The sequence below is a fragment of the Sylvia atricapilla genome, chromosome 2 (genome assembly GCF_009819655.1).
Source record: "Sylvia atricapilla isolate bSylAtr1 chromosome 2, bSylAtr1.pri, whole genome shotgun sequence".
NCBI lineage: Eukaryota > Metazoa > Chordata > Aves > Passeriformes > Sylviidae > Sylvia > Sylvia atricapilla.
The window spans coordinates 110,798,092-110,823,531 of NC_089141.1; the positions used below are offsets into that span (position 1 = coordinate 110,798,092).

Here is a 25,440-nt window from a genome sequence, read left to right on the forward strand (position 1 = left end):
GGACAAGTAAAAAAATCCGCTCAGTTGTTTTATTCCTCACCTGTGACTTAAAATTGTGCAAAGAATAGAAATATATACTTCTCTGAGTCAGCAGAACTATGCATATTCCTTGCACCAGTATTAATGCTGGCACTAGGAAAAAGCTTTAGAAAAATCAGGATCAGAACTTTTATAGCATATTTTATCTCACTTTTCAGAAGAATTTGTCTCAAGTGTTTTTCCAAGCTCCTCTGCCTAAAAGCAGTCCCAAACACTATAATTTTTGATGTTAATATCCTTTCAAAGGGTGTGGAAGAAGCATTATTCTTAAAAAAATTGCTGGTCTTCCTCTTCATCCCTCAACCACACCAGACCTTACTTAGCCATATAAATCTGAGGTTGTTTTCCCACAAGGGGTCACCATAGATTAGCTTCACTGCCAGTCTTCATCAAAAGAATTTATGTTCTCACATTTTAAGCTACAAAGAAAACATTCAGGTTGTCAGGACAGTACTAAAAGCATCTCTTGAAGTATATAACTTTATAATGAAATGGATACAGTTAAATAAAACTACAGTGGAATAAAGCAACAACTAATTTTAGAAGTTGCATTAAAAAACAAAACAAACAAACCCAACCAAAAACCAAACCAACAAAAATCCCAAATATACACCAAGAACCAAGAAAGAATCTCTTATTTCTTTTGCTTACCACAAAAATAACTTGGAAGATTCCAAGGACATTTTCTTCATTTCACCTGTGATTAGTTTCATGCTGTGAACACACCACATTAGGAATTCTCTCTCTCCCCAAACCATCAGATTGCACAGCCAAGAAACTTTGTATGTTAAAGACATAATTTCAGCTCTGATCTTAAAAAGTGTTGAGATTTGAATCTGTGCTCATGGGGTTCCAGGAAAGCCAAAAGCAGCGTCCTTGGAATAGAAAGAAGCACTTCTCCTTGCCCTCCCATTATTAAGACTGAGATAGTTGCAATGGGTTCCTGACTGTGCTGCCTGTTCCTTCTATTCATGTTCTTTCTGTCCAATTGACTCAAACAGCAGACATGGAGAAGTCTTTGTAACTTTAATAAAATATTTTGTGACTAAGCATTTGTCCTCACCTACTTCCCACTGCGGTGTCTGGATTAGAAACCACCATAAAAGAAAACTAAAGTTCCCAAACCCTCTTTTCACCATGCTCTGAAGTTTAATTCATTGCTTTCACTGAACTAAAATTCAATGGTGTGCATATGTATTGAGAAGAAAAGCACAGCACGGTGGGATTTTGGTTTGAGTGTTTTAGGAATCTGCCTGTTAAGTATATTGAGCATGTCAGTAGTGTTGTCCATGCACTGTGGGCATCTGATTAGATGCCAAGATTGGGTGGAGCAGTAAAATCCATCCTCTGTAAGAGACAGACAGACAAACACTTCCTCCAGCCATGTCCTTCTCCCCTCCTGTCACCTGCCTCTAGGGAGCTGCACACACTCATTAAGGATAGGAGCTGGATGGAAAATAACAGGATTAGAATGCCATAAACTGGCTTTCAGCAACATTATTTCTCCAGACCAGAAGGACTGAAAAGCAGAAAGAAATATTTCGTAGTTATGTTATACACAGTGGCAACAGCAAAAGAAAGGTGTTAAAGAAAGGACATGATTCTGTTCTTACAGGTTATTTTTCACAACAGACCCACCCTGACAATACATCTAATGCCATTGGGTGAAGGGAGAGATCTGACTTGGTATTTTATTTTGGTATTTTAAAGGAAGACACAGATTCTTAAACCAAACTGGTGTTTGCAGCCCAATCTAGGATTAATGTATAAAAGCATTATGGAAAAAAACTCCCATGTTATCTCTAGAAAGGTAGAAGAAAATTTGTAATGAAATTTAATGTAACTAATACATTAAAAATAACCAGTTTTTTAAGTGGCTTTGTTGATTTTCTTTTATCATGCAGCCCTTTCTCAGCCAGACCTGTGAGTCACTGTCCTCCCTGCTGACCACAGAGGAACCTGGCCATCATCTTCAGAGCTGAGCAAAATCATCTCTCATCATACCTGCCTCTCTTGGCTGAGAGCAAGTGTGTGCTGGGCTGAGATGTGGAGAAGTAGCCAAGCCACAGTCTTCTCAGCACTTCAGTGGCATCCTGCTTCCCCTGATTAAGAAAAGGTTGTGGTGACATTTGGTGTTTTTTATCTTTTTCTGGCACTGCAGCTGTTGCCACCCATCTCCTGAGCTCAAATCCTGTGCCCTTGCTCATTCAAGAGCTTCTGTCTTGGCCCTGGGACATTTGACTTCCACTGTAAAATTGCAGCACTGTCAGAAAACTGAGAGCTCAAGCGACTGCACCAGAGCTGGAAAGTCAGAATGAATCATTGCAGCTGCACAGCTGAGATAACAAAATCTCTACACCCACAGATAAAGGTGCCTGTCAGACACTTCTGAGCCCCCAAGGTGGAATGTTGGATGGGCTCCTCTGCATGCCCCAATGGCTAATGGCAGGCAGGGAGATGTCACATAGGAGCAGGTAGTAAGGAGTGAAAATGAAAACATTTTTAGTCATGCTCTGAGAGAAACATTTCCATTTTTTCCTTTCATTGAAAGAAACATTGTACTTTGCTGGAGGCAGTTATCTGATTACCAGAAGGGAAAAGCAGGAGAAAAACAGGCAGTGGAAAGACACGTTCCTGTTTGTGCACAAAATTTCAGGCTACATTCCCTTAGTTAAACACATCACCTAGAGAAGAGCTGCAGAAACCTTTCAGGTGACCCACTGGGAAGGTGGGTGGCCATTAATAAATTCAGCACAAACCAGCACAAAGCAAAGCTGTTGTGCTGCAAGTGCCACATTGGGAAGGGTTCAGAGCTAAAGTTGCTCATGTCACAGTTTTGTCACCAGTACAGTAACACGGGGCATCTTTCTTTGTCCCAGAAACAGTAAAGCAATCAGTTCATTTCCCTTCAAAAAGGGATAATTTAGACCCTTTTGCAATATGCTTTGCTTGAGAATTACTGAATGAGGAGCTGGTGTGAGAGAAAATGGACTCCCTTTGTAGAAGAGGTAAATAAAGAGTCAGTGTGGTATTTGCTCTCACAGAACCGATGGAGTGAACAGGAAATACAGTGGCTTTAGCTAGAGATGGTCCCCTCTTTGGGTAGGAGTTGGCTTTTTTCAGTCCCAGTTTTTCTGTTGTCTGAAAATATCCAAGTGACTGAAGAAGGGAAAAAAATGGAATTCTTGCTGGACATAGTTCAGTCTTAACAACACGACATTGTTTACCTCAGTGCCTCTTGGAGTGGAATTTATAATCAGGTAGTTATATCCCTATTTATTAAACATTTGGATGCTCAGCAAAGGTTAAAAAGTACTTTCCTCTTAGCCACCAGAAATGTTATTTCTCACTTGACTGCTGCTTCATAAGTTCATTCTTCTCAGTCACCAAAATAAAAACAAAATCCAGGCATCAAACTCAGAAGTGTTTTTCTGTGCTTTGACAGTTCAGGGAGGGCATTTCCCACCCTCTGTGTGTCTTCTGGATGAGTCACTGGACTGTGATGAGCCATAACCCTGCCTTTGGCTCCTTTTTGACAACTGCAAAGGCAGAGGTGACCATTTACTCTTCCAGGATAGTATTCCTCCAGTCAAATGCTGCGTTTGCTCCATGAGTTAATGTCTTCACTGGTGGGTTGACCATCTGCCATTTGTTCTCCTCTTTCTGTTCTTCGCAGAAACACATTCCCAGGGAAGGGATCTGGGAAGGAAATTACCAGCAGGGTCATTGCTTTGACATGAAGGGAGGCTTTGCTACAGAAAAGAGCAGGCCCTGACATTCTGTCTCTCCTGAAATGAACTAAAACCAGGCTGGAAGCCTGAGGGGTGAAAGCTGAACTTGTGTCACTACTTCACATTCATACCTGGGCAACCTTTTCCCTGCCTCACCCTCTCCCACAGTAAAGAATTTCTTCCTAGTATCCAGTCTAAACCTACTCCCTCTCAGTTTGAAGCCATTGCCCCTCGTCTTATAACTCCAGGCTGTCTCCATCTTTAACTCAGTTTCTCTCCATCTTTCTTGTAGGCTCCCTTCAGGTACTGGAAGGCTATAATTAGCTGACCCCAAAACTTTTTTTGTCCACTTTGAAAGGAAGGAGACTAGCTCCAAGTGGAGAGGTTTCCAGATGTGCCTCATCTGTAGGTGTTACATGGCATTGATTTTCCAGATGAAAATCTTCTCCAAAGACTTAGCTGCCAGTCACATACAAATCCCCCAGAACAAAATTCTTCTCTTTACCTCCAGTGCTTTCCTAAAACTGTGTGAGATTCCCTTTGGAATGAGAGAGCTGATGTCATTGGTGCTACACAAGTCTTGCTGCACAGTCTCCTTATTAAAAACATAATGAAACAACCCAAAAGCTTCCTGATGGAATGAAATCCTCTTACCTTCCTCACCATCTGGGCAAAGTCTCCACTGTCTCTGCTGGGGAGCCCTGCCAGTGCCCGGGTGAGAGATGGCAAGGAGGAGCCATGGCCCACGATGAGGATGACACCTGGCACACCAGGAAAAGCAAAGAGGGGTGGTAAGGGAGCTGCAGCACTGCCACATTCCTCATCAGCACATGGGGATGAGGTGGCTTTGGGGCTGTTCATCTTTGCAGACCTTTTAGATAATGTGGCAGAGCACCAGAAAATATCTGCTGTGCTGAGCATGCCAGCTATTGAGAGAAGGCATTTGCAAGGGAAAAAGAAAAAAGCTTTCCGGGAAAGTGTATTACCTTTTGCTGAGCCTACATCCTGATGTAGAAAGACCAAGAAAAACATATACTTTTTCAATTTTGTACTTCAGTGTCTCAGTTTTATTTTCCTTTTTTCATTTCTATCCCACAAATTGCTTGTATGTTACTTCAGTGCAGCCCAGGACGAGCACTGAGTCTACCTTGGCTCTGTGCAGTGCCAACAGCTCACATTAAATGTGCTTCTGTTGGCAAATCTCTGCCAGTTCCTGTTCCTGCAAGCATCTGACAGAATATACAAAGGCCTGAAACCTTTACCTTTGCTGGGGCAGGCACTGGTGATCTGTTTTATAACTGCAGAGCTTCTGCTGACATAGTCTTCATAACTTTCTGATGGCACCAGAGAGGAGAGTGGGAAGTGGGCCCTGACAATAAAAACACAAATGTATGTTAATCTGGATGAATGCTGGAACACCACTGAATGACTACACCAAAAAAAGGCACTGAGATAAAAGGTTTATCTACTGACTTGGCTGACACCAAGTTACCTCTGCTTTTCTGAAGCATTAGCTTCTCCCTGAGTAATTTCCATTAAATCTCATGGCTAAATCTCATAGCTCATAAAGCATAAATTGCAGGGAAAACCAGTCTTCAATAAAACTTGTAGTTTACAGTGGAGATTATTTAAAGTGGAATTTATGCCTAAGAAAAGCTTTGAGCAATTCTGCCAGCAAGAACCACTGCCCAGACATGAGCTGTAGAGCTGCCTGGGTCTTCCAATCCTGGCTGACTTCAAACAAAGGAGAGACACTAATGATGTGGATGCTTGCAAGATTTGGTACCTCAGCATTAATCTCCTCAATAAACCAAGTCAATAAAAATCTACAATGAACGAGGCTTATCTGTATTGCTGGTCAAATGGTTAGTAAAGACTTCCACTGCTAGAGTTAAAAAAAAAAAAAAAAGTGTTTCCAGGGACCACAGTCACAATGCTTCACTCCAAATTATCTAAGTTCTTATGCTGGGACCAGGGATTCTTCTTTATTTTCTATACCAGGGCTTTTCAGGCACCCCAAAAAAACCCTAAGAGCCAGACCTTCACACTGCTGTGAATCAAGGCAGCCTCAGAGGCCTGGTGGGGTTGTGTGATGGACAACATTTGCAGAGGTTAAATATGGTAAAACCAGACCCTGCTGTCCAATGTAGTAGAGTGAACCTTGCCAGTGAATTTTGTTCTGCTGATGCTTAGTATTATATCTGGTTTTTACTGATGCTCTTTGCTGCTGATTCTTTAAGTGATCTCAAACATTCATTCATTGCACCTGGAAAATCAAAGATTTTTTTAACCCCGCATGTGATGGGAAGAAACTTGCTTTCTATATGCAAGTTCATAGTTCATAGACCCTGTTTTTGCCTGACTTGAGTGAGCTGTGAGGGGCCCAAACACTGTAGTGAACATTGCCCTAGAGATTCCCCTCTGAATCTCCCACTGCTGTGCATTTGCACAGTTTCTTTTAAGACAAGTGATTTTGTCCCAAAAAAACCCTACAGAATAGGGCCTGTTAGTGAAAAACACAGCAGAAAGACCTGTGCTCCAAGAAAAGAAGGATTTTGGAGACTTTATGCAGTCTCAAATAAACATCCATCCTTGGCTGTGAGGAATGTATGAAGACCTGAGATGTTTCCTTTCCCCCTTTCTTGAATATGGGGGAAATCCCAGAGACAGCTGAGTAATTTCCTGGATCTGGCTGTGCACTGCAAACACTGAGCAGTTTGTGAACAAGATGAGGAGCTAGATTGAATTGGAGGTTTATCATTTCCTGCCGGGCTGTGGTTTGCAAGTGCTCAGAAAAGGCATCGACCCTCATCCCACCAAGTTATGAGGGCTCCAAAAAGTCCTTGCTGAGCACAGTATTAATCTCTGAGCAACTCAGAAAGATGCCACAAGCATCAACTCAAGTGAAATGCTCTTATCTTGCCTATCCCCAAAACCTCTTGCTGCTGCCCTGCAGACCTTGAGCCAAGGGCTGACTGACCTTCTATAACGTCACGTTTCTTTGTCACTGAAAATTAGGTTATTCTTCACATTTCTGAAGTGTTTTTCACATGAACCAAAGGTAAAAGTAAAGCTCCTGGCACCTGACATGAATGCCCATAACGTCAAGGCAACACCAGAGGAGGGCTGGTCCCACACACAAGATATTTGCACCCGTGTGCTGGTCACAGCGTATCTTATTTTTATATCCTATTTTGATCTGAATTTGATCATAATCATCCCCTCTTTGCAGTGTTTGTAATGATTTATGACACATAAAAGGACAAGATATCTCAGGGAAAAACCCCACAGCTTTATCAGCCAGACACAGAGCAATTACCTGTAGCTTGTATCTATGTTGTAAGATGCCTCCAGTAGTTCTGCCACAGTCATGAAGTTTGGGATTGCTCTGCTTGCTTCCCACTTGGTCCATTCAAACAGTCCTGGCTCCACCCTGATTCTGACTTTTTGATTTAATTTAAGCCCTGCAAGAACAAGAAATAGATCTTAGGAGAAAGGTACACTCAAAGTGCTACATTCAGACCATACATTCTGCCTTGTTTGCTGCTGTACTTTCACTAATGAAAATTAATTACTTATTGTCAAACAATAGGTTAAATGAAGCCACTGTTATATTCTTGTCTGACTAATGTTAAGAGACTGCAAATTATTATCATCATTATTGTCATAATCATAATTTTTGAAGCTATCCTGTGGTGCTTTTCTAGAAGAAAAAGCCTCAGTAATGTTGCAATCTGAATAAATTTCAGACAGAAAATATTTTTACTATTTTTATATAGCATTTTTCTGTGTCCTCAGTGGGGCAGTAAGTTGTGAAAATCATCCAGTATTAGAAATGGAATTCATCTGTCAAAAGAAACATTATTTTTTGGAGTATTCTCAAGAGAGGTTATCTACTGGCAGTGAATGCATTCTGAAGTAAACACGGTAATGAACTGTGAACCTGCTGAAAGGAACAGGAGATGAAAAAAGAAGAGAGGGAGAGGAAAGGAACAGAAAAATGTTCTGCAGTATGAAGGATTAAAACACACGGGTTTGGCTTGCAAAAGAAAGAGTGGGAGCAGCCTTCCCTGATTCACATTCAGATTCTTCAGAGCTCTGGAAATATTTGGGTCAAAATATTTTCTGGAAGAGACAGCAGTGGTGATTTGATGAACGGCTAATGCTGAATTCGAACAGATATGAAACACCCCTGTTTCATATAACATTAGGTTCCATTTTAACCATCAGGGACTAGTGTTTATGTGCTCACATCCCACAGACTGTACACACAACATCAGGTTTGTTGCTGCCTGCATTACCAGCTAGTCAAAACCACCTCGCCTTCCCTGCCTAAAGAAAACCACAAACAACCACAGAGTCGTACGTCTTCCTAATTGCTCATGTCAGAGGCTTCACACGAGTTTGGTGAAGACGTTTCCAGCGTGGCAGAAGCACCTGGCAGGTTTTGCTGCCTTACCCTGCAGTACGTGCTGAGCTGTCTGCACGCAGCGCAGGGCAGGGGATGAGTACACGTAGCTGACTGTCACCTCCTGGTCCAGCAGAGCTTCCCCTGGATGGCAACAGCAAAGTGTGACAGATGAGAAACGACTACAAAACACTTTCTGAAAAAAACCCCACCAGCTCAGAGCTTTGCAATTTCATCAACATGGGATATACTGACAGTCCCTTTCTGTTCATTTTTCCCCCCCACTGTCTTGCTGATTGAGCTCATTAGAAGGCTCATTCTGGTGGAAACATCAATTCTAAAATGAGTGTTGGAAAGATAATTACAGAAGAGCCACCCCAAACCCTCAAACAAGCAGTCAGGCATTTGGCTGTCTCCATACATCTGAACCATCAGAGACAAGCATTTGCAGCAGACCAGCACTGTCACAGCCATGTATCTTGCTCAAGGAGCACAAACAACTTCAGCTGGTGTGTGTCAGGCTTGCACAAGGGAGACAGGACCACCAAGAGAGGTTTAAAGCATTATTTATTGCCTCAGTCTCATGAAGGAGTGAGAACATCTTCACCACATAAGTTAGAGGCCAGGTGTCCGTGGTCAGTGGTCACAAGATCACAGCTTAAAAGGTCTTTTAAAGGTTAATAAGCCAATGAACTACTGCTACAAAAAGCATTTCCACTTTCACATCTATCCCAAATCAATTTGTATCACACATCTTGCCACGGTGTGGACTTTCTTAACCAATCATATAATGACACACAAACTACTTGCTATACCTCAAAACTTTTTACTGTTTTTGTAACTAGTTCTGTATTTACACTTTTAACCTTAAAAGTTTCCACTACCGAGCTTAATATGTTTCTATCTAAACTGCAAACCTGCATTCTTACTTATGATCTTAAAATTTAGAAGCCTTTTCCAAGGTCTCAAGTTGAACCTTGTATTCATTTACTGTGTTTGGACCTGCATGCACAAAATTTTAAGAATTTTCTGTGCCTGGAATTCCCACGCTGGTGAGTGAATTGAGTCAGCCTAACCCACACCACCCATCCTCCTGCAGGGAGATGACCACACTCTGCTGACCGTGGAGCAGCTTCCTCTGGCCCTTCACTCCTCACTGCCCACTCAGGGACAGCTGCATATGACATTCATCCCTTGAGACAAGCAGCAGGGCACAGAAGTTCTGGCTTCTTCCTTTTGGCTTTCTCTGCCAGGAACTGGCAGAGGGCGTCTCAAAGACAAGTGACCAGCTGTGTTCTCTATTTTATTATTTAAGAAGATCTTGCAGTGGTTGCCCACAGAGAATTATGGCCACAGCAAGTGCTGGTAGGAAATTTTTTCTGCTGCAAAGCCAGCATGAGCTTTGGCAGATGATGACAGCCTGCTTCCCAAACCCTTACATTTGCAGGAGGATAATATCCAGCTTACCTATAAGCCTCGACTGGAAAATACCACAGCAAGATAAAGGAGGATCACATTCAAACAGCTTCATGCTGTCTTTCTGCCTCGGCAGGGAGGAGGGGAAGTTCAGATCTGCTCTGTAGTATTTCCCTGAAACAAGGCAGGACATTTTGCTGTGGAACAAGGGAGGCAGCAGCTGTGTCATGTTTGTTTTACGGAGTCAGTGTCTCAGTGATGAAAAACAGCCAGTGTTATTACCTCAAAGGGGTCACGTTTTAAGGTCACAGCACTGGCTTGGGAAATCATCTGTCCTAGCAGAATAGCCCCTCTTCTTCAAGCTCAGGAGGAGCAAATGGGAAGGGGGAGAGAAAGAACAGGACATCAGGAGAATTTGGCTTTGTGGGACTCAAGAGAAACAGAAATTGACTCCCTATCTACATTCTTTTACAATTGCCAACATGACTAAAACTCCCCCATTTCCACTGAATGAAAATGAAGCCAATGCATTGAGTATGAAGCTATAAGGTACCACTCTCTTTATCTGGTGTGAATTCCATACACTAAACATGGGGTATCTCCAGCATAGCAAGGCAGACTTTCAGCATAAAGCTCTCACTTGTGAACTCCCAACTTCCTGTTCCCCTCCTTCCTCCTGACACAGGTTTGCCTGTTTTGGGTCAGTTTTCTTCACCTGAAAACACATCTTTCTATGTATTTTTTTTTTCTTTGAGAGAGAGAGAGAGGAAATTCAGATTTCAATTTAGGTCAGTGCTGACATTTCATTTTCACCACCGATTGCTCAGGTTGGACTGGTGACACAGTGTGACTGATCAACAGCCCATGGTTCTGACTCAGGCACAGAAAGGTGGAGGGGTCTGACAACCACACCTCATGAAATGAGAGGTGATGAGTGTGCTCCTGTGATTTGTTCATGTACCAGTGAGACACACTTCCATCAGCAGCACAAGAGCTTTGTTTATCTGCAGAATTTAGTGAGCATAGACATGAAGGACTTTAGGACGTTGTGACCTGGTTATGTGCAGGTGGAAGTGATGCCTTAAGTTTTAGCTTTCGTGTTTTTCAGGTTCTATGCTGCCCAAGTGTGTAGGTCTGAGCCTCATTTTAAGTGCTAGTGAGCTCTCTTCACAGAGTAGGGAGACAAAACAAATCCTTTTCCTGCTGAAGACCAAGGACAATGAGTACTACTTTCAGGCCCAAAAGCACAAACAGTGGTGGACTGAAGAGAGGAAACAAGAAGGATGGGAGTTCATAATCTGAAGCTGTAATTGGGCAATTAAACCCCAATATGCAAATGGACCAAAACTTATAAAAATGTAAGACTTTGTGACCAGTCAGCCATTTTGTCACCATTTTGGCTCCACCTTGGGTGTAGCCTTGGCCAGGCTCTTGTCCTGCCCAAGGTGTATCCTAAAGGCCTTTCAATAAATGTCTGCTTTATTCTCTAGTTCTGTCCAGTCTCTGTTCCAGGTCAGCCCTCCCAAGGTATCAGAAGCAGACCTGCGCCTGACTTGCACTGTCATCACTCCTTTGTGCCAGTGTTGACATTTACACAAAGACTGAAACTCTTCTACCCATTACTGGGGTTAGTTTGGTTTGGTCCTGGTTTTTGAAGATCCTCCCGTTACCTTACTCACCATCTGCAGTCAGGCATTGCTGAAGCCAAGATTTGCCAAAGACCTGATCCACTCTTTCCCCATGTCGCATCACCAGCACCGCTCTCCGCAGGGCTGCGCTCTGAGACAGATGGGAACAGGGGTTTTCACAAGGATGTTATCTATAACCTGCAGGAAAAGTCTGGATTCCTGGAGAAGAGACACTATAATAGATGCCTGTCCTTAGGACAGTGATAACCCTGACTGGTTCTCCACTAAAGGCAAATGAATCATAAAATCATTAAGGTTGGAAAAGACCTTTGGGATTATTGAGTCCAACCTTTGGCTGATCAGCACGTTGTCAACTCAACCATAGCACTGAGTGCCACATCCAGTTGTTTCTTGTACACTTCTAGGTTTGGTGACTTGACACCGCCCTGGGAAGTCTGTTCAATGGTTGACCATCCTTTCAGTGGAAAAACTCTTCCTAATACCCAGCCTGAACCTGCCCTGGTGTGGCTTAAGGCCACTTCCTCTTGTCCTGTCAAAGGTCACATCCCTGACCCTCATGGGTTGCAGGTTCCTAATTCTGTGTTTGCTCTAGTGGAAGCCAGTACTGGTAACAGATCTTTTAACCTCAGTGTGGGAAGGAATCATAAGTTTAATTTATATCATATGGCTGATGTAAACAAAACCCAGAAAATTAGCTAAGATCTGCCCTTTTCTACACCAGGACTAACATCAAGCTTCTCCTTTTTTTTCCTTATGAAAATACTACTTCTACATTTTCATAACTGTATGGCCAAATCAACAGTGAACCCAGATCTTGGCTGCAAGGCCATTTTTTTACTTAGATTGCATGGAATTACAAATAAGTCTGAAGTTGTTTGGGGTTAGTATACAATGCACATTATATACAAACGAGAAGAAGGTAAGGAGAAACAGGTCAAAGGTTTTAAAACTTTAAAGCAGCATTACTGCTGCAGCACTGAGTTAAGTTCTCTGCATCTTCAGAAACAGAGAAAGGGACTCTTAAGAAGTGGTTTCAGGCTGATATCCATTATCTGTGTTAAATACTTGCACTTCTGCCATGAAACACCCATCAACTTCTACAAGATCATAGTATAAACCCAAGGTTTTGTGGTTTTTCTTTTTCTGCATGCTAGGAACCCAGAGGCCAGGGAAACTCCAGACTGGAGATGTCCCCATCTGCAAAACACATTTCTCAGGCCAAGCCTTGGCTCTGCCACAGATCTGATGTGGATAAGAGAGGCCAAGAGACAGAGGAAGGACGTGTGACTTGTTCAGAAAGTTCTTACAGTCATGGTGCCCTGGAGGCCCCAGGATAGAAGTTCCCTCAAGGTGCCTTCAGTTCCCTGATATCAGCACAAACCAGCCCAGGGTTATTCCTGCCCAGCACAGCAGGAGCAGAGGCTGTGGGCAAGCAAGGTAAGGGGGTTGCTGATGCACATCTGTACTGAAAATGAATTTTGGCATCTCTGACAGAGCCAAAAAGGCAATTCAGGTGCAAATGTGCTGTAGGAAAAAAAGAATCAGAGTCCTTATTTGTTTTGTTCTTCCTACTAGAAGACCAGTGGACACAGGAAAAATTGATACCTGTTGATTTTGAGCAAAAAATGTGATCCTACCAGTGCTGTTAACCACCCCATCTACCTGTTCTGTGTGGTTACCTGCACTAGCTACATATCTAAAAATAAAGAAAACTGAACTTTTAAATGTGATCTGGGGACATAGAAACCTCTAGGATGACATCCATTGAATCTAGACATAAGAGCAGCCATGAACAGTGAGCCTAATTTTGATTTAGTGAGCCTAATTCTGCTTTAGTTACTCTGCCTGGAGCCATGTAGAAGTCAGGGGAGGTTGTGTCAGACTTGTCTCCATACCCACTGAGGCTGTGCTCAGAGAAACCTGAGCAGAGAACTCATGTGTTGTGCTATTATCACAGGAATAGGGAGAGATTTATGATAGACAAGTGTGATATACAGCATATACATTACAAAACCCCCTGTATTATACAATACAGTATGAGTGTGTATGTATATATAAATGTACAACATAAAAAATAAAATGGTGCGTGTAAATGTACAACAAAACATGAAAATATGAGGGAGGGAAAGGAAAAATACTACTAAATTTACTAAATGCCATTAATTAATAACATATCTGTTAAAGCATGTGGCAAAGATAATAAATGGAAAAAACAATTACCTGAAGAGAAAGAACATTGGTGACACTCCTTGACATACTGAGATTATGGGCTTCCCCATTCAGCTTTACATTGGGTTCCTTGGGGAAGGATCTTGAAGCTGTGTCAAAAACATATTCCCTGTAGAAAAAGCAAAAGCAACACGCACACAAACAGAGAGACACACACACAAACAGAGAGACACACACACAAACAAATAGAAGAGACTTTTGAGTCATGATGTTTGCAGGATCAGCAAGTCAGGATTCATGTTCTATTCAATACTTTTTCCACACTTGCAATCCACCTCATCACTTTGCTGTTCATTTAGAATACACCCCCGTAAAAATGAGGTTAAAATATTAGGAACTGATGGTGTATATTTGGTGTAACCCTGCTAAAATGGGACCTTCAAGCAGGAAATACTACCTGGTGGCCTCCTCCCTTTCTCTGAGACATCAACAAGTGCACCAAAACTTCCCAGCTTAGAAAAATCAGCTCTAATCTACAAGTAGCATCAGCTGCGCTGCAGAATGTCAGCTGCAGAATGAAGTGCAGGAAGCCAGACAGGTGCCTTCTGATGCAGGGCACATCAACAAGATAAAGGGTGGTGCCAAGGTGGTGGAGCAACCTTGGTGTGGTTTCATTTCAAGCTAACTTTACATGCCCTTGAAATAAAATAAAAAAAAAGAGAAGAGAGCAGAGAGCCAGGCTGAAGGCTGAGCCTGCCTTGGCAGAATGTGCTCTTTCAAAATTCATCAGGGCGTTCAGGTTCTTCAAGAGCAAACAGGGGTCATCCCTCCAGCAGCTGAACTTATGAACCCTGGGTGTCTGCAGGCATGTCTCTTCTCTCAGTAGACACCCCAGCAACACACCCAGACCCCCAAATTCCCTCTGAAGCAAGGAGGAGCTTCTTAGCGGGACAAGAAACAGCCATGGAAGGCCAAGGTACCTGTGCTTGACCCAGGTGTCAGCCTCGTGGGCCCTCTCGGTGTAGTTCTCGGGGAGGAAGCCGCGGCAGCCGGTGCGGTGCGAGGTGCCGATCACCCAGCCCTCGCTCACGTCGCGCTGCTGCGCCGGGTCCACGTAGATCAGATCCCCAGCATTGATCAGCAGCTCGTCAATGTTCTGGGGCTTGTACTGGAAAAGAGCCCTCAGCCTCTGGGGGGGACACACAGCAGGGTCAGGATGGTCCCCGTGCTGCGGCTGCTCAGGGGGTGGCTGTTTGTTGGGGCGCTGAGAATTTCAGGCTTTCTGTGCTGACAGGCACTGACCCCCAAGAAAACACTGCATTGACCTGAGGCCATGGAAAAGGCTCCCAAAATTGAGTGACAGCACTGGGATAATGGGTGCATAGTTTGAATAGAAGTGTGTAACATCACATGGTGGAAAGCTTAGAGTTTAAGGTTTTAGAACATAATTTTATATATATATATATATTTTATATATATTATATATAAAATTATATATATATATATATATATATATATATAAGTAACAAGATGGAGGATTTAGGACATAGGTTAAGCTCTTCCTTTTCACCTTCTTCTTCATGGGTCTGGGTGGTATTTTGTAATTGGGAAGAAAAATCTGCATTGCAGGCCACGAGTGTTTGGTTATTGGGTTAAAAGTAAAAATAATTGAGGTGTCATTTCATAATTGGACAGTTTGTGCTTAAAAGACTTGTAGAGATAGAGATGGAGCCACTTTTCACTTTGTTAGCCAGAACTCACAACTTGTGAGACTGTAACAGAGATAAGAATTAATAAACACCTGAGTCCAAACATGAAATCCGTCTCTTGTGCAATTAATCCCATCTCTAACAAGAAAAAAAAGATAAAATGCCACAGTTGTTCATGTCTCCTGGACACAGAAGTAGTTCTGTTTTCCACTCTACAATCTGCTCCTTAGTGGCACTTTGGCAGAGGAAAAGGAGGACACTACCACACTTACAGTATGCGTAAAAACAGGCACTTGGTTTTCACAAAAAATACTTTCTCCCCCTCTGCAGTTGTTACAGATTTATTTGAAAGCAAACATAGATCTGACCTATTTTTGTGATTGCTTGCAGCTCTCCTGAGTGTGACTAAAATCCAGTAAGGGACTTGTGACTAAGTGATTTACTGATCTGACAGAAAGCTGTTGAACAATCCATAATTTAAATTTGGAAATGAGAACTGGAAAAAAGTTTACTAGTATCAACTAAGACTCTGTTAAGCAGAAAATCATCAGCAAGAACTGACCCCTGCTCACTGCTGCAGTTTTCATCATGGCTGGAACAATCAAGAAAACTAATTTTGCTGATGGGAAGTTTGGCTGCTGCAAAACTGTAAACTGACAAATCCTAGAAAATAGTAAAGGATCATGATTTCCTGTCTCTTATTTTCTCATGTCATGGTAAGGTTATTTGGGGTTGGAATTAGATTTTGAGAGATGCAGGTCAAGCAACCTACCAAAATATGGATATTATCTACTGATTCCGGAGCCCAGTTTTTCAGCCCAAAATGGCACTGGAAACAAGCATGCTCTTTGAAACACTGTACTGAGCAGGCAGAAATTTTCTTAAGTATGGAAAAGGCAAGATGACTGTAGCAAAGAAAATTAAAGGGTCAGGAAATGAAATCAATCTGATTCCAGTACCTGGTAATACACAAAACGCATGTCCCGTGAATAGAGAGCAGCCACCCACTGGCAGGGCTCCCCTGGGTTAATGCATTTGGCCAATTCTTCCAAAGTCTTCTGATGGTGAGGATAAAACCTGTGAGCCAAGGTGAGGTGGAACTGCTTCAAGGAAGGCTTCACGTGGCAGTCTAGGGATGAAACAATCACATCACAAGATAGAAACAAAGGTCGTGTAAAGCTCCTCTTGTTTTATCCTGCACAATTTGCATGATGCAGGAAATATCATAGTAACTAGTGGTAGAGTAGATCTACTGAATAATGGTTTTGAAGGGTGTCATGGTTTTAATCACGCCAAAATCATTCACAAATGTGGACTGGATTTTCTTCCTGGCTTTTTCTGTGAAGAAAAGAAATGATCATGGTTTGATTTTCACTTCAGCCTGAGATGTGTTGAACTCTTTTCTCCCAGACAAATCAGTGGTGGAGCTGTGCCCCTTCTGTCTTCACTGGTGATGCAGTTTCCCTTGGAAAAGGTATTAGGCCCTGTTCCTAGGGATGAACCCAGGCTGGGCCCCAGCACCGTGAGGGTGGAGATCTGGGAAGTGTTTTGTCCCTGCCCATCTTGGATATCCTGCTTAATCACCCACCAATCACCCACCCATCATTTTAGCTTCTAGGCAGAAGTGCTGTGTCTTCAAAGACTAAAACATGCTCCTCTGGCTACTCTGCTTGCAAATCTCTAGGAGAAAATCCTGTTTGCTGTCAGGAAAACATCATCTAAGCCCCCCTGAGGACACAGGGAATGTTTTCAGTACTGTGGTTGTACATTTGTGCTACAACCCACCAATTTTCCCTCTGCTGTTGGTCCTACCTGCCAGGGCTGAAGCCTCTGATGAGAATGCTGCAGCAAACCTTTTGAGGACATTTGCCTGGCTGTCATCAATGAAGAAGCCAAGGTAGCTGGGAGATGCATGTAGTGTTAAGGAAATGGATGGTGGAAAGCTCTGGGAAAAGCTGTCACCAACTCGCTTTAGGACATCATATAGTAATTCCACTTTCTGGTCTTCACACTGAAAGAAAACAGAGGAGGAGCAGGCTTTACTCACCAGCTCACAGCCAGTGTTGTAGTCTCTGTCATACAGCACTGCCACAAAACTGTGCCAGAAAACTTCCTGAGAAACACAAAACACCTAGGATTATGCCTGAAATTCCTGGCATTAAACCCAGCAGTATTTGGCAGTTGGATCAGCACAGTACCCTGGTTCTATAACAGGAGATGTTACAGAATATCAGTCCAAGGTGTATCTAGCCTGGGTAGGGAAAAGCCAAAATATTTTACCATCTGTCAGGTGTGCAGTAATCAGTCTGAAATTAGACAGGGATCATGATTTCCGTCTTCAATTCCGAGTAGGAATTTGTGTTATTGTTATCCTACAGTCCTTTACTGAGATGTGCAAGGTGAGAGTTGCAATACCATTATCTTTTCCAGGCAGGCCTTTAAACTTGATGCCTCCCAAGATCATGGCATTCATTTTTAATTAATGATTTTTGTTCTGTATAATTGTGTTTAATGGTCACCATTCAGTATTTTGCAACAAAGTACTCTTGTTTTCACTGTCTCTGCTTTTTGGCTTGGCTGTAGTGACCCACCCTTAGGGGAAAGGAAGCATGGTTTAACACAGAATTATGATGAACAAAGTAATTTTTGTCCATCTGCTCTAGTCCAGGTGTGTTTCAGCACATCTCAGATACAGCTGATGTTCATGTGTTGCGCCATTAATGTCCTAAAACTGGATTCCAGGAGGCTCCAGAGTTTTTCCACACCAGTGCAGTGCTGGACTTCACAAAAGATTTCACTAAATCTTCAGCTTAAATAAAAAGAGTAAACTCCAGGACATGCCACTGTAGCAGTGACCTGTTGATGGGGCTCTCTAGGAAAAGCAGTGCTTTTCCTGAGATTCCCAGAGCTTGTACCAAAGCTGTCTGTATGCTGTGATAACACTGTCCCTGCTGCACAGCTGGCTGAGGGCACCACTGCTGCCCTGGCTGGGAAGGTTTACCCTAAACCCATGCAGCAATGGACACGTGGAAACCTGACAGCAGCTGGACTGCACAGGGCTGCTCTAGATGGATCAGCTACCTTGAAACATCCCACTCAAACATTGACTGTCACTCAGACATTAAACTTCACTCAGGCATTAAGCATTGCTGGTTGAGACTGTCTTGGGTTGCAATGCAGGATTGCAGTGCAGCTTGGAACCAGGGGTGTGCATTCTGTTAGCATCTGCTAAAACCTGGTGGGGAGGTGTTACTGGGCCAGCTGTTAAACCAGGTGGGGCAGTGTTCTTTGTCTCTTCCAGGACCCATCCTTCCTCAGGGGTATCTGCTGTTAATGGGCCATCGAGGCTCACTGCAGGGCTGATACAATTACATCATCCCACTGGGAGATGCTCCACCCAGGGGGAGGAGTCCAGCATTCCTACCTGGATGAAATCTGAGATTCAGAACAGCAGGACAGCCTTTTTGCAATGGATTCCCAGAGGAAAACTGGACCCATCTCACCACTGGACCCTTCTACGGAATCATCTCTGCTCCAACAGAACCACATCTGTCAATCCAGGAGGACTTATTTGGACTGCTCCCAACACCCTGACCAACAGGGCGTCAGGCTGTATTCTGACTCTGTCAGTTGGTTTTTTTTTGTTTGATTGTTTGTTTTTGGTTTTTTTGTACTACTACATTTATATATTTAATATTTCTAGTAAAGAACTGTTATTCCTATTCCCATATCTTTGCCTGAAGGCCCTTAATTACAAAATTATAATAATTTGGAGGGAGGGGGGTTTGCATTCTCCATCCCAAGGGAAGCTGCAGCTTTCCCTTGGCAGACACCTGTCTTTCCAAACCAAGGCACAGACTTTAAGCATCACTCAGACTTTAAGCATCACTCAGCCATTAAGCAACATGCCTGGACCTGGGTCATGTCGTTTGATCACCAACAAGTTCTGGTGCCAGACAACAGCAGGGGGCCCAGTGTCACCAAATATCACCCAGCTGAAATCCAGCCCTTGCACTCCCCTGGCCTCACCGTGAAGAAGTCGCAGAGGGTGATGTGTGGGAAAACCTCGTGGGCTCTGTTCTTCCCACACTGGCGTTTGCTCTCCTTCCAGAAGTCCTGCAGGCGGCTGTGCAGGCGGCCCGTGGGGCACAGGTAAAGGGCATATTCCTGTGGGATTGGGTCATCCAAAGAGGGGTCATTGCAGTGGGAATGCAACCTGGAATCAAGAGCAGAACACCGAGAGTGAGTGTGTTTCCTGTGAAGAGGAGATCAGAAAAAAATGCACCAAAATTGCAAAAAAATGCAATTTTATTATTTTCTTAAGAATGAAAAGCTGAAATAAAAATCTTCTTTTTTCTCTCTGAAGCACTAAATGATGGAGAAATTATTTTTCTGCTTGTGTTTTGAGTACTTTACATTTTATTATGTGCTTTCACTTCTATCAGTATCTGAAAATGAGAGAGAAAAAAAACCTTTTTAGGGTGTGTTGGGGTTTTTTGGGGGGTTTTTGTGTGGGGGGATTTTTTTTGTTCGTTTGTTTGGGATTTTTTTGATCAGGTTTTTTTTTGTTTGGTTTTGATTTTGTTGTGGGTTTTTTTGGTTTTGTTTTTTTACTTTGTTTTTCTATTTTGTTTCCCCCCATTTTCCATAACTGGAAACAAAGAACTGGAGGAAGAAAAAGGCAATGGGTGGAACTTGCTGGAGAACGACAAAATTAAAACTAGCTGAAGATTAAAAAAACACTCAGAAAGAGCTTTTTTTATTCAGCCCTAGGAAAAGCAAGACAAGTCAGAAATGCACAAGGAAAGGTCAGAAGCTCATGTGCCATGTGATGATATCGTTCACCATGTCTTTCACATGCTGCATATTTGTCTTTGCAGTGGTTGGGTTGGGAATGGTTGTTGAGAGGTGTGGCAGCATCCCTGAAAAAAAATTGTTTGGAAAGAACATGCCATTCTCAAATGCCTCCTCTGGCTTTTCACAAAAGAAATGAAGATAGAAGAAAAAAAAAAAAAAAGAAAAAACTCCAACTGAACCAAGGGGAAAAAAAAAAAAAAACAACAAAAAAAGAAAGTGCAAGGAAAGATTGTATTTAGTGTGAAGGTGAATTGAAACAACAACAAAAAAAATCAGTTGTCAGTACATGAATGACATATAAATACTCTGTGAGAGTCTTGGTAGAAAGGAAAAACTTTGTGGTGTTCAAAACTGAGAAGTGTTTTTAATTGTAATGATAACCCTCTGACCATCACCTTTTCAGCTTACTTGGTGGTGGGCCATCATATTCCCCTTCAGCTGTTGTTTCTGCACGTATTAGTAGGTGCAGTCATAGGTTTACAAAATTTTTCCCTGTTTCCTTGTTCCTTTCTCTCAGGAGACTTAAAGCTGAGGAGGATTTTCTGACCAGACCAGCTGGTCCCATGAATTGACTCATCAGTGAAAGTAAAAGTAACTGTGTTTTTAAAATTTGCCTGGACCTCCTGCAAGTAACCTCGTGTCCCAAAATAAGTACAAATACAAATATTTCCCTTTCTGAGTGAAATAAATGAAAAAAAAAAAAAAAAAGGGTAAATCTCAAATTCAGTATTTTTTTTTTTTTTTTTAATAGCAGCTAACTTCAAATTCAGTGACAGGATGAGCACATTAACAAGGATTTTTAGGCAGGTTTAATGTGAAGGCACACCTTAGAAATCACAGGTACTTACCATTTTACTGCATCTTCTATTGTCTTTTGTCCAGTTGCAACCAAGGCTTTTTGCCTAGAAAAGGCACAAAATTAGTTCCTCGGAATACCAGAAAGAAAACTTTTATAAAGTAAAGGCATTAAGTGACTATGGTAATCAAATCTATTTTCCAGCACAGGCAGGACATTTAGCAAGGTTTTTCCTAGCGGATGTTATTGTTCTTGAAGCCTTCCAGATAGCTTTTTTCTCCCTACAAGTCCTTAATTCCTTGAAGACTGGTAATCTGTCCTCCCCATAAGATGCCTTCCTTTGTGTTCTGGAGGTGTTTCTTTAGCAGCCATAGTGACTGCATGAATTTCCTTTGGGTTAGATAAACCATCTCTCCAAGCACTGTAAGAACAGGGTTTTCTTGGTTCATAGCAAAAAAGCGTCTGATTCACAGCACCAAGGCCAAGCCCATCCATTAAAACTAAGCAAAACATGCTTATATTTGGGCTTGAAATCTGGGTTGAGGATCCCCCACAGCCAGCAGAGAGCCAGATCTAAGGCATCAGCTCAGTCCAAGATGAGGGACAAAATCTCTAGTTTCTCTCTGTTAACACGACTTCAGTTCTCTGGGGTGGGATTTGATTCACATTTTCTTTTCTGACTAGAACTTTCAGAAAGCCAGCTATGTGTTTCACACAAGCAAATCTTTGTGCCTAAATACTGGGTGATAGGTGAAGGATTCCAGTGTTCAAGCAGCAGCTGCACTGATGAGCCCCATTTCCGCCCCTGAAATGCGCCTACAAACTTCTCAGAAGGAACACGAAGGGGAAGAAGAGACAGAGGACACTGGAAAAAAGCTACTGAATTTCTTGGCATCTGCTGATGTCTTTCCTTGTCTTTTGACCCTTTCTAGCCACTGGCTCCTGAGGGCATTGAGTTGTGTTGTCTCCTCCCAGTTTTGTTCTTCAACCATCCCCATGATGCCTGACCACGCATCAGCCGTGTGTGCATTGAGCTGCAGGACTCAGGCTCATCCTTATGTTCCCTCCCAGCCTTCTGTCTTCTCTTCAGAGTAAAAACTACATTTGGGCTTGTTAATAATGTTTATATGCAACCATTGCTGGCTCTTTACTGGGGCTCAGCAGAGATAAGGACAAACGTGAGACTTTCCACTCAAAATTTACCTTCTTCCTCTCTCTACAAAGTAAATCAACTCCTGTGGCCAAGTCAATGCACGACCATGAGGTCTAAAGCCCTCTGGGACTGAAAACTGCACATTTCCTTTCTGTGCCTGTGCTGAGCCCTCCTTCTCCACCACACCAAGCACAAACAGCCACGTTTCTGTCCCTCTCCCCACGCAGCCTTTCCTGCTGTGCCTTGTGGAAGTGTCAGCGGCAACCATGCCAGGGTTCATCCTTCTCTCTATCTGAGAGAAATCGGTACACGCAGAACTTATTGTATTATTTTTCAGTTTTCACTTGGAATGGAATAAAATGGAATAAAAGCCTTTAAGTGCACCCCCAAGTCTTTAATTTCACCTCCAAGTGAGTGTTTTAGCACCTCATGCCGTGCTGCTCCTCCCACCTGGGACAAGCTCTGCACAAACAGCTCTGAAGCTTGGCTTCACCTCTTCTTTACCATGGGGCCTTCAAAATTAAATGCAATAAGAGTGAGATCTGAGGCCAGGAACTGCCATCCTGCTCAGTCCCATCTCGTTGCTCTCTTGTGCTCCTCTCCATACCTGTCCCCACCTTTTGTCTCATCACATATGCTGGCTGTAGGATGATTTCCAGCGAGGTTTATGGACCCCTTAGCACTAGGGGTGCAATTAGGTTGTGACTAATCCTACACTTCCAAGATGAGAAGTGGAAATTTAAAAATAATGCAATAAGCTCTGCATGTACCAATTTCTCTCAGATAGAGAGAAGGATAAAACATTGAGAATCTATAATGAAAGTAGATTAAAAATAAATCTACAGCGAGAATAAGTGGGCTCTTCCCTAAAACAGAAACTGCTGGCACAGTTTCTTGTGGAAATCTTTTGATCTTAGGCTAGACTTGACCCTCAAATATTTGAATTTTGTTCATTGGGGAAATGCTGCTTTGGCCTGTTGGTTCTATGTAATGGAAGAATTTGTAATACTTCCACCCCACCTCGTATTTCTCAGGCCAGGATATGTCAAAAGAAACTTTTCAGTACTTTCATTCATGGTTTGTTTAAGGGACAATAGAGACAGCTAAAGAGTTTTTTTTAAAAACACAATCTAAATTTTGAAAGTCTTAGGGTCTATAATAGGAAATAAAGTTTTTTAAAATTGCTTTTTGATATTTTGTTATCTTACATCAATTTGCGCAGTATTCCTGCTGCTGCTTCTTGATTTTGAACTGGGAAGCACAAAATCATCTCAGCACTTACATAGCACTTAGAAATGGAACCTCCTCCACTGGCTTAATTTTCAGTCAAAAGGTAGTGACATATTGCTCTTATTTTTTAAAATATTTTTAATGAGAGAATTTTTGATATTTAAATAATGAGATTTATATTTTTAACAGTTTGAACCTAAATGTCCCTACTTGCCATCCAGAAATTGGAAAACCTTCTCCAAGACTTGCCTGTCCAAGAGGAGAGATGTCTGGGGGAGGAGTGGCTGGCACTTTTCTTTTGCATTAACTTGTTTACCTGCCACCAGTTACTCTCTGATCCATTGGAGTGGCCAAGAATAATGCCTAATTGTTTACTGTGATATTTTCTAGGCAGGACATGATTTTTGGAACAAGATCCTGATTCAAGACAGGAAGAAAAATTGACAGACTTAGGGAGCCTCTTAAAGAATAAAAAAGTTTCCAGTGACACCATCCAGCAGGAGATTTTCTCCAGGCCTGTAAAAAGCTTTGTCTAGAAATAACATCTATGTTTAATTCCTTTATAATAAGAGCAATAAGCAGAAAAAAAAATGAAAGAAGATGTATCCCAAGAACAAACTATGGTCAAATTCTCAACTCATTGAGAAGCCTCTCAAAAGTCAGGATGAGGAAGGGTGTGTGTCTTTAGATTTACACAGTATTTTAAAATATTGGATATTGAGTAGGTTGGTTTTGCTATGTTCTAGGAAACAGATTTGTAGAGAATTCTCAAAGCCTGACAGAAGGCTCACATGGTCTTGTGCATCTGTATGCAAACTCAGAGATAAGATATGCTGACTTAGAAATGCCATGGAATAGGACAGACATTGCTGAGAGAGAAATGGAACTAAAAGCAAGTTTCAAATGATGGCCTTGCAAATAGACTAGATGTTTTGGAGAAATAGAACGATGAAAAATGTATTGTACCAAACCCTCGTGGGGTATTTTAATAGATGACTGGCTTAGAAGCATTAGCACCATTGTGGCAAAAGCTGATAGGCCAAAAAACACTTAAAATGCATTGTAATTAAGAAATAGTTTGGCTTCTGATTGTGATGGTGTGAATTGTAACATCTGTACTGTCTCACATTTCAGATGAGACTGAAAATGGAATTAAAGTCTTTAAAACACCTCTCAGGAGCCCCATCTCTGGGTCAGAAAAAGGCTTTTTCCAACACCATGTGAGCAATACACACTGCTCTGTATGAAATTCAGAGCAAGACAAGTCTGATCCCTGCATGGGAATGTCACCCCCGGGAGCAACACAATCTCTTGATCAAAGAAAAAAAATGCCCCAAAAAACGAGACTACCTTTATGGGGATTTTATGGCAAACACCTCATATCTTAAATATCTGAAATAAATCTCAGTGCAAAGGCAGCTGAGCACAGTACTCACGCGATATGAGCTGGGAATCCTTTGGCCAGGAGAGGCTCCAGGAGGGCAGAGGTGCTCCTGGCCCGGTGCTTGTTGGACACCTTTGCATACAGCTGTGCCTCTGCCATCTCCTCCGTGTCCTGCCCTCCCTGTGTGCTCAGCACTGACAGAAAACAGGGGGTGGGAGGAGGCTCTGAAGGAGTGAGGGAGTCAAAAAATGAAACAGAGGGAGGGAAAGAGGCAGATAAAATAAAAAAAAACAAAAAACAAAAAACAACCCAAACCAAACCTCACATCCCTTGTGATCTTCTTCTGACAAAAGCTGACATCCTGTTTTCATAGAATCTGCGCCTCTGAATTTTTTGTCGTAGGGTGGCTGAAAGAGCAAAAGCTCTTCCTATCCACCCTGGCAGAACATGATGAGGAGCCTTAAGGAAACCACCACAGCCAGAGTGGTCTTGCTGAAGGGCCTGAGGTAGAATCTTTAGGCTTTTCACCTTAAACTGTCTCCTGGAAGCCAAGAAATCCACCTGAGCTGCAACTGCACCAGGGGGAACAAGTGGGACTGTCCTGCAGTGTGTAGGGAGTTAGTCTGGAGGCCAAAACTTTCCTTTTGGGTTCAGTTTTCAAGTCCTCCTGCCCATATCATGTGTGGCTCCTGCTTTGATTTTCTCAGCCAAAGGCAATGAGCAACCAAACTGTGGGAGATCAAACCCAATGTCCCATCTAGACTTCATACCCTGAGGCTGAGCTTGGAGCAGCTCAGGGTGGAAGCAGGGAGAAGAACTTTTCCTTGCCAGTGGGAGGCTTTGCAGAGCTGCCCTGGCTGGTCCCCAGCCTTTCCAGCATGGCCAGAGTGGGTGAATTG

General features: G+C 42.6%; 1 protein-coding gene across 1 annotated transcript; it reads right to left on the reverse strand.

Annotated features, from left to right (window-relative positions):
* Positions 1-15: 15 nt before the first annotated feature.
* On the reverse strand, positions 16-24,831 carry UBASH3A (ubiquitin associated and SH3 domain containing A). The gene is made up of 14 exons (XM_066314118.1): positions 24,594-24,831; positions 20,827-20,880; positions 19,151-19,337; positions 16,934-17,132; positions 16,081-16,250; positions 14,393-14,601; positions 13,464-13,581; positions 11,274-11,373; positions 9,646-9,768; positions 8,230-8,322; positions 7,090-7,234; positions 5,033-5,139; positions 4,425-4,531; positions 16-3,738 (listed from the first exon to the last, which is right to left on the reverse strand). The coding sequence occupies exons 1-14, from the start codon at positions 24,698-24,700 to the stop codon at positions 3,601-3,603; spliced, it is 1,857 nt and encodes a 618-aa protein (XP_066170215.1). The 5' UTR covers positions 24,701-24,831; the 3' UTR covers positions 16-3,600.
* Between the last annotated feature and the right edge of the window lie 609 nt (positions 24,832-25,440).

Bases quoted from the DNA above. Each gene is read 5' to 3' on its own strand.
- UBASH3A (XM_066314118.1), bottom strand. From the start codon at position 24,700: ATGGCAGAGGCACAGCTGTATGCAAAGGTGTCCAACAAGCACCGGGCC. The intron at 16,251-16,933 runs GTAGGACCAACA...TTTCATCCCTAG, and splicing joins AGAGGCTTCAGCCCTGGCAG to ACTGCCACGTGAAGCCTTCC. The intron at 14,602-16,080 runs GTACTGGAATCA...TGTCCCCCCCAG, and splicing joins TGCGTTTTGTGTATTACCAG to AGGCTGAGGGCTCTTTTCCA.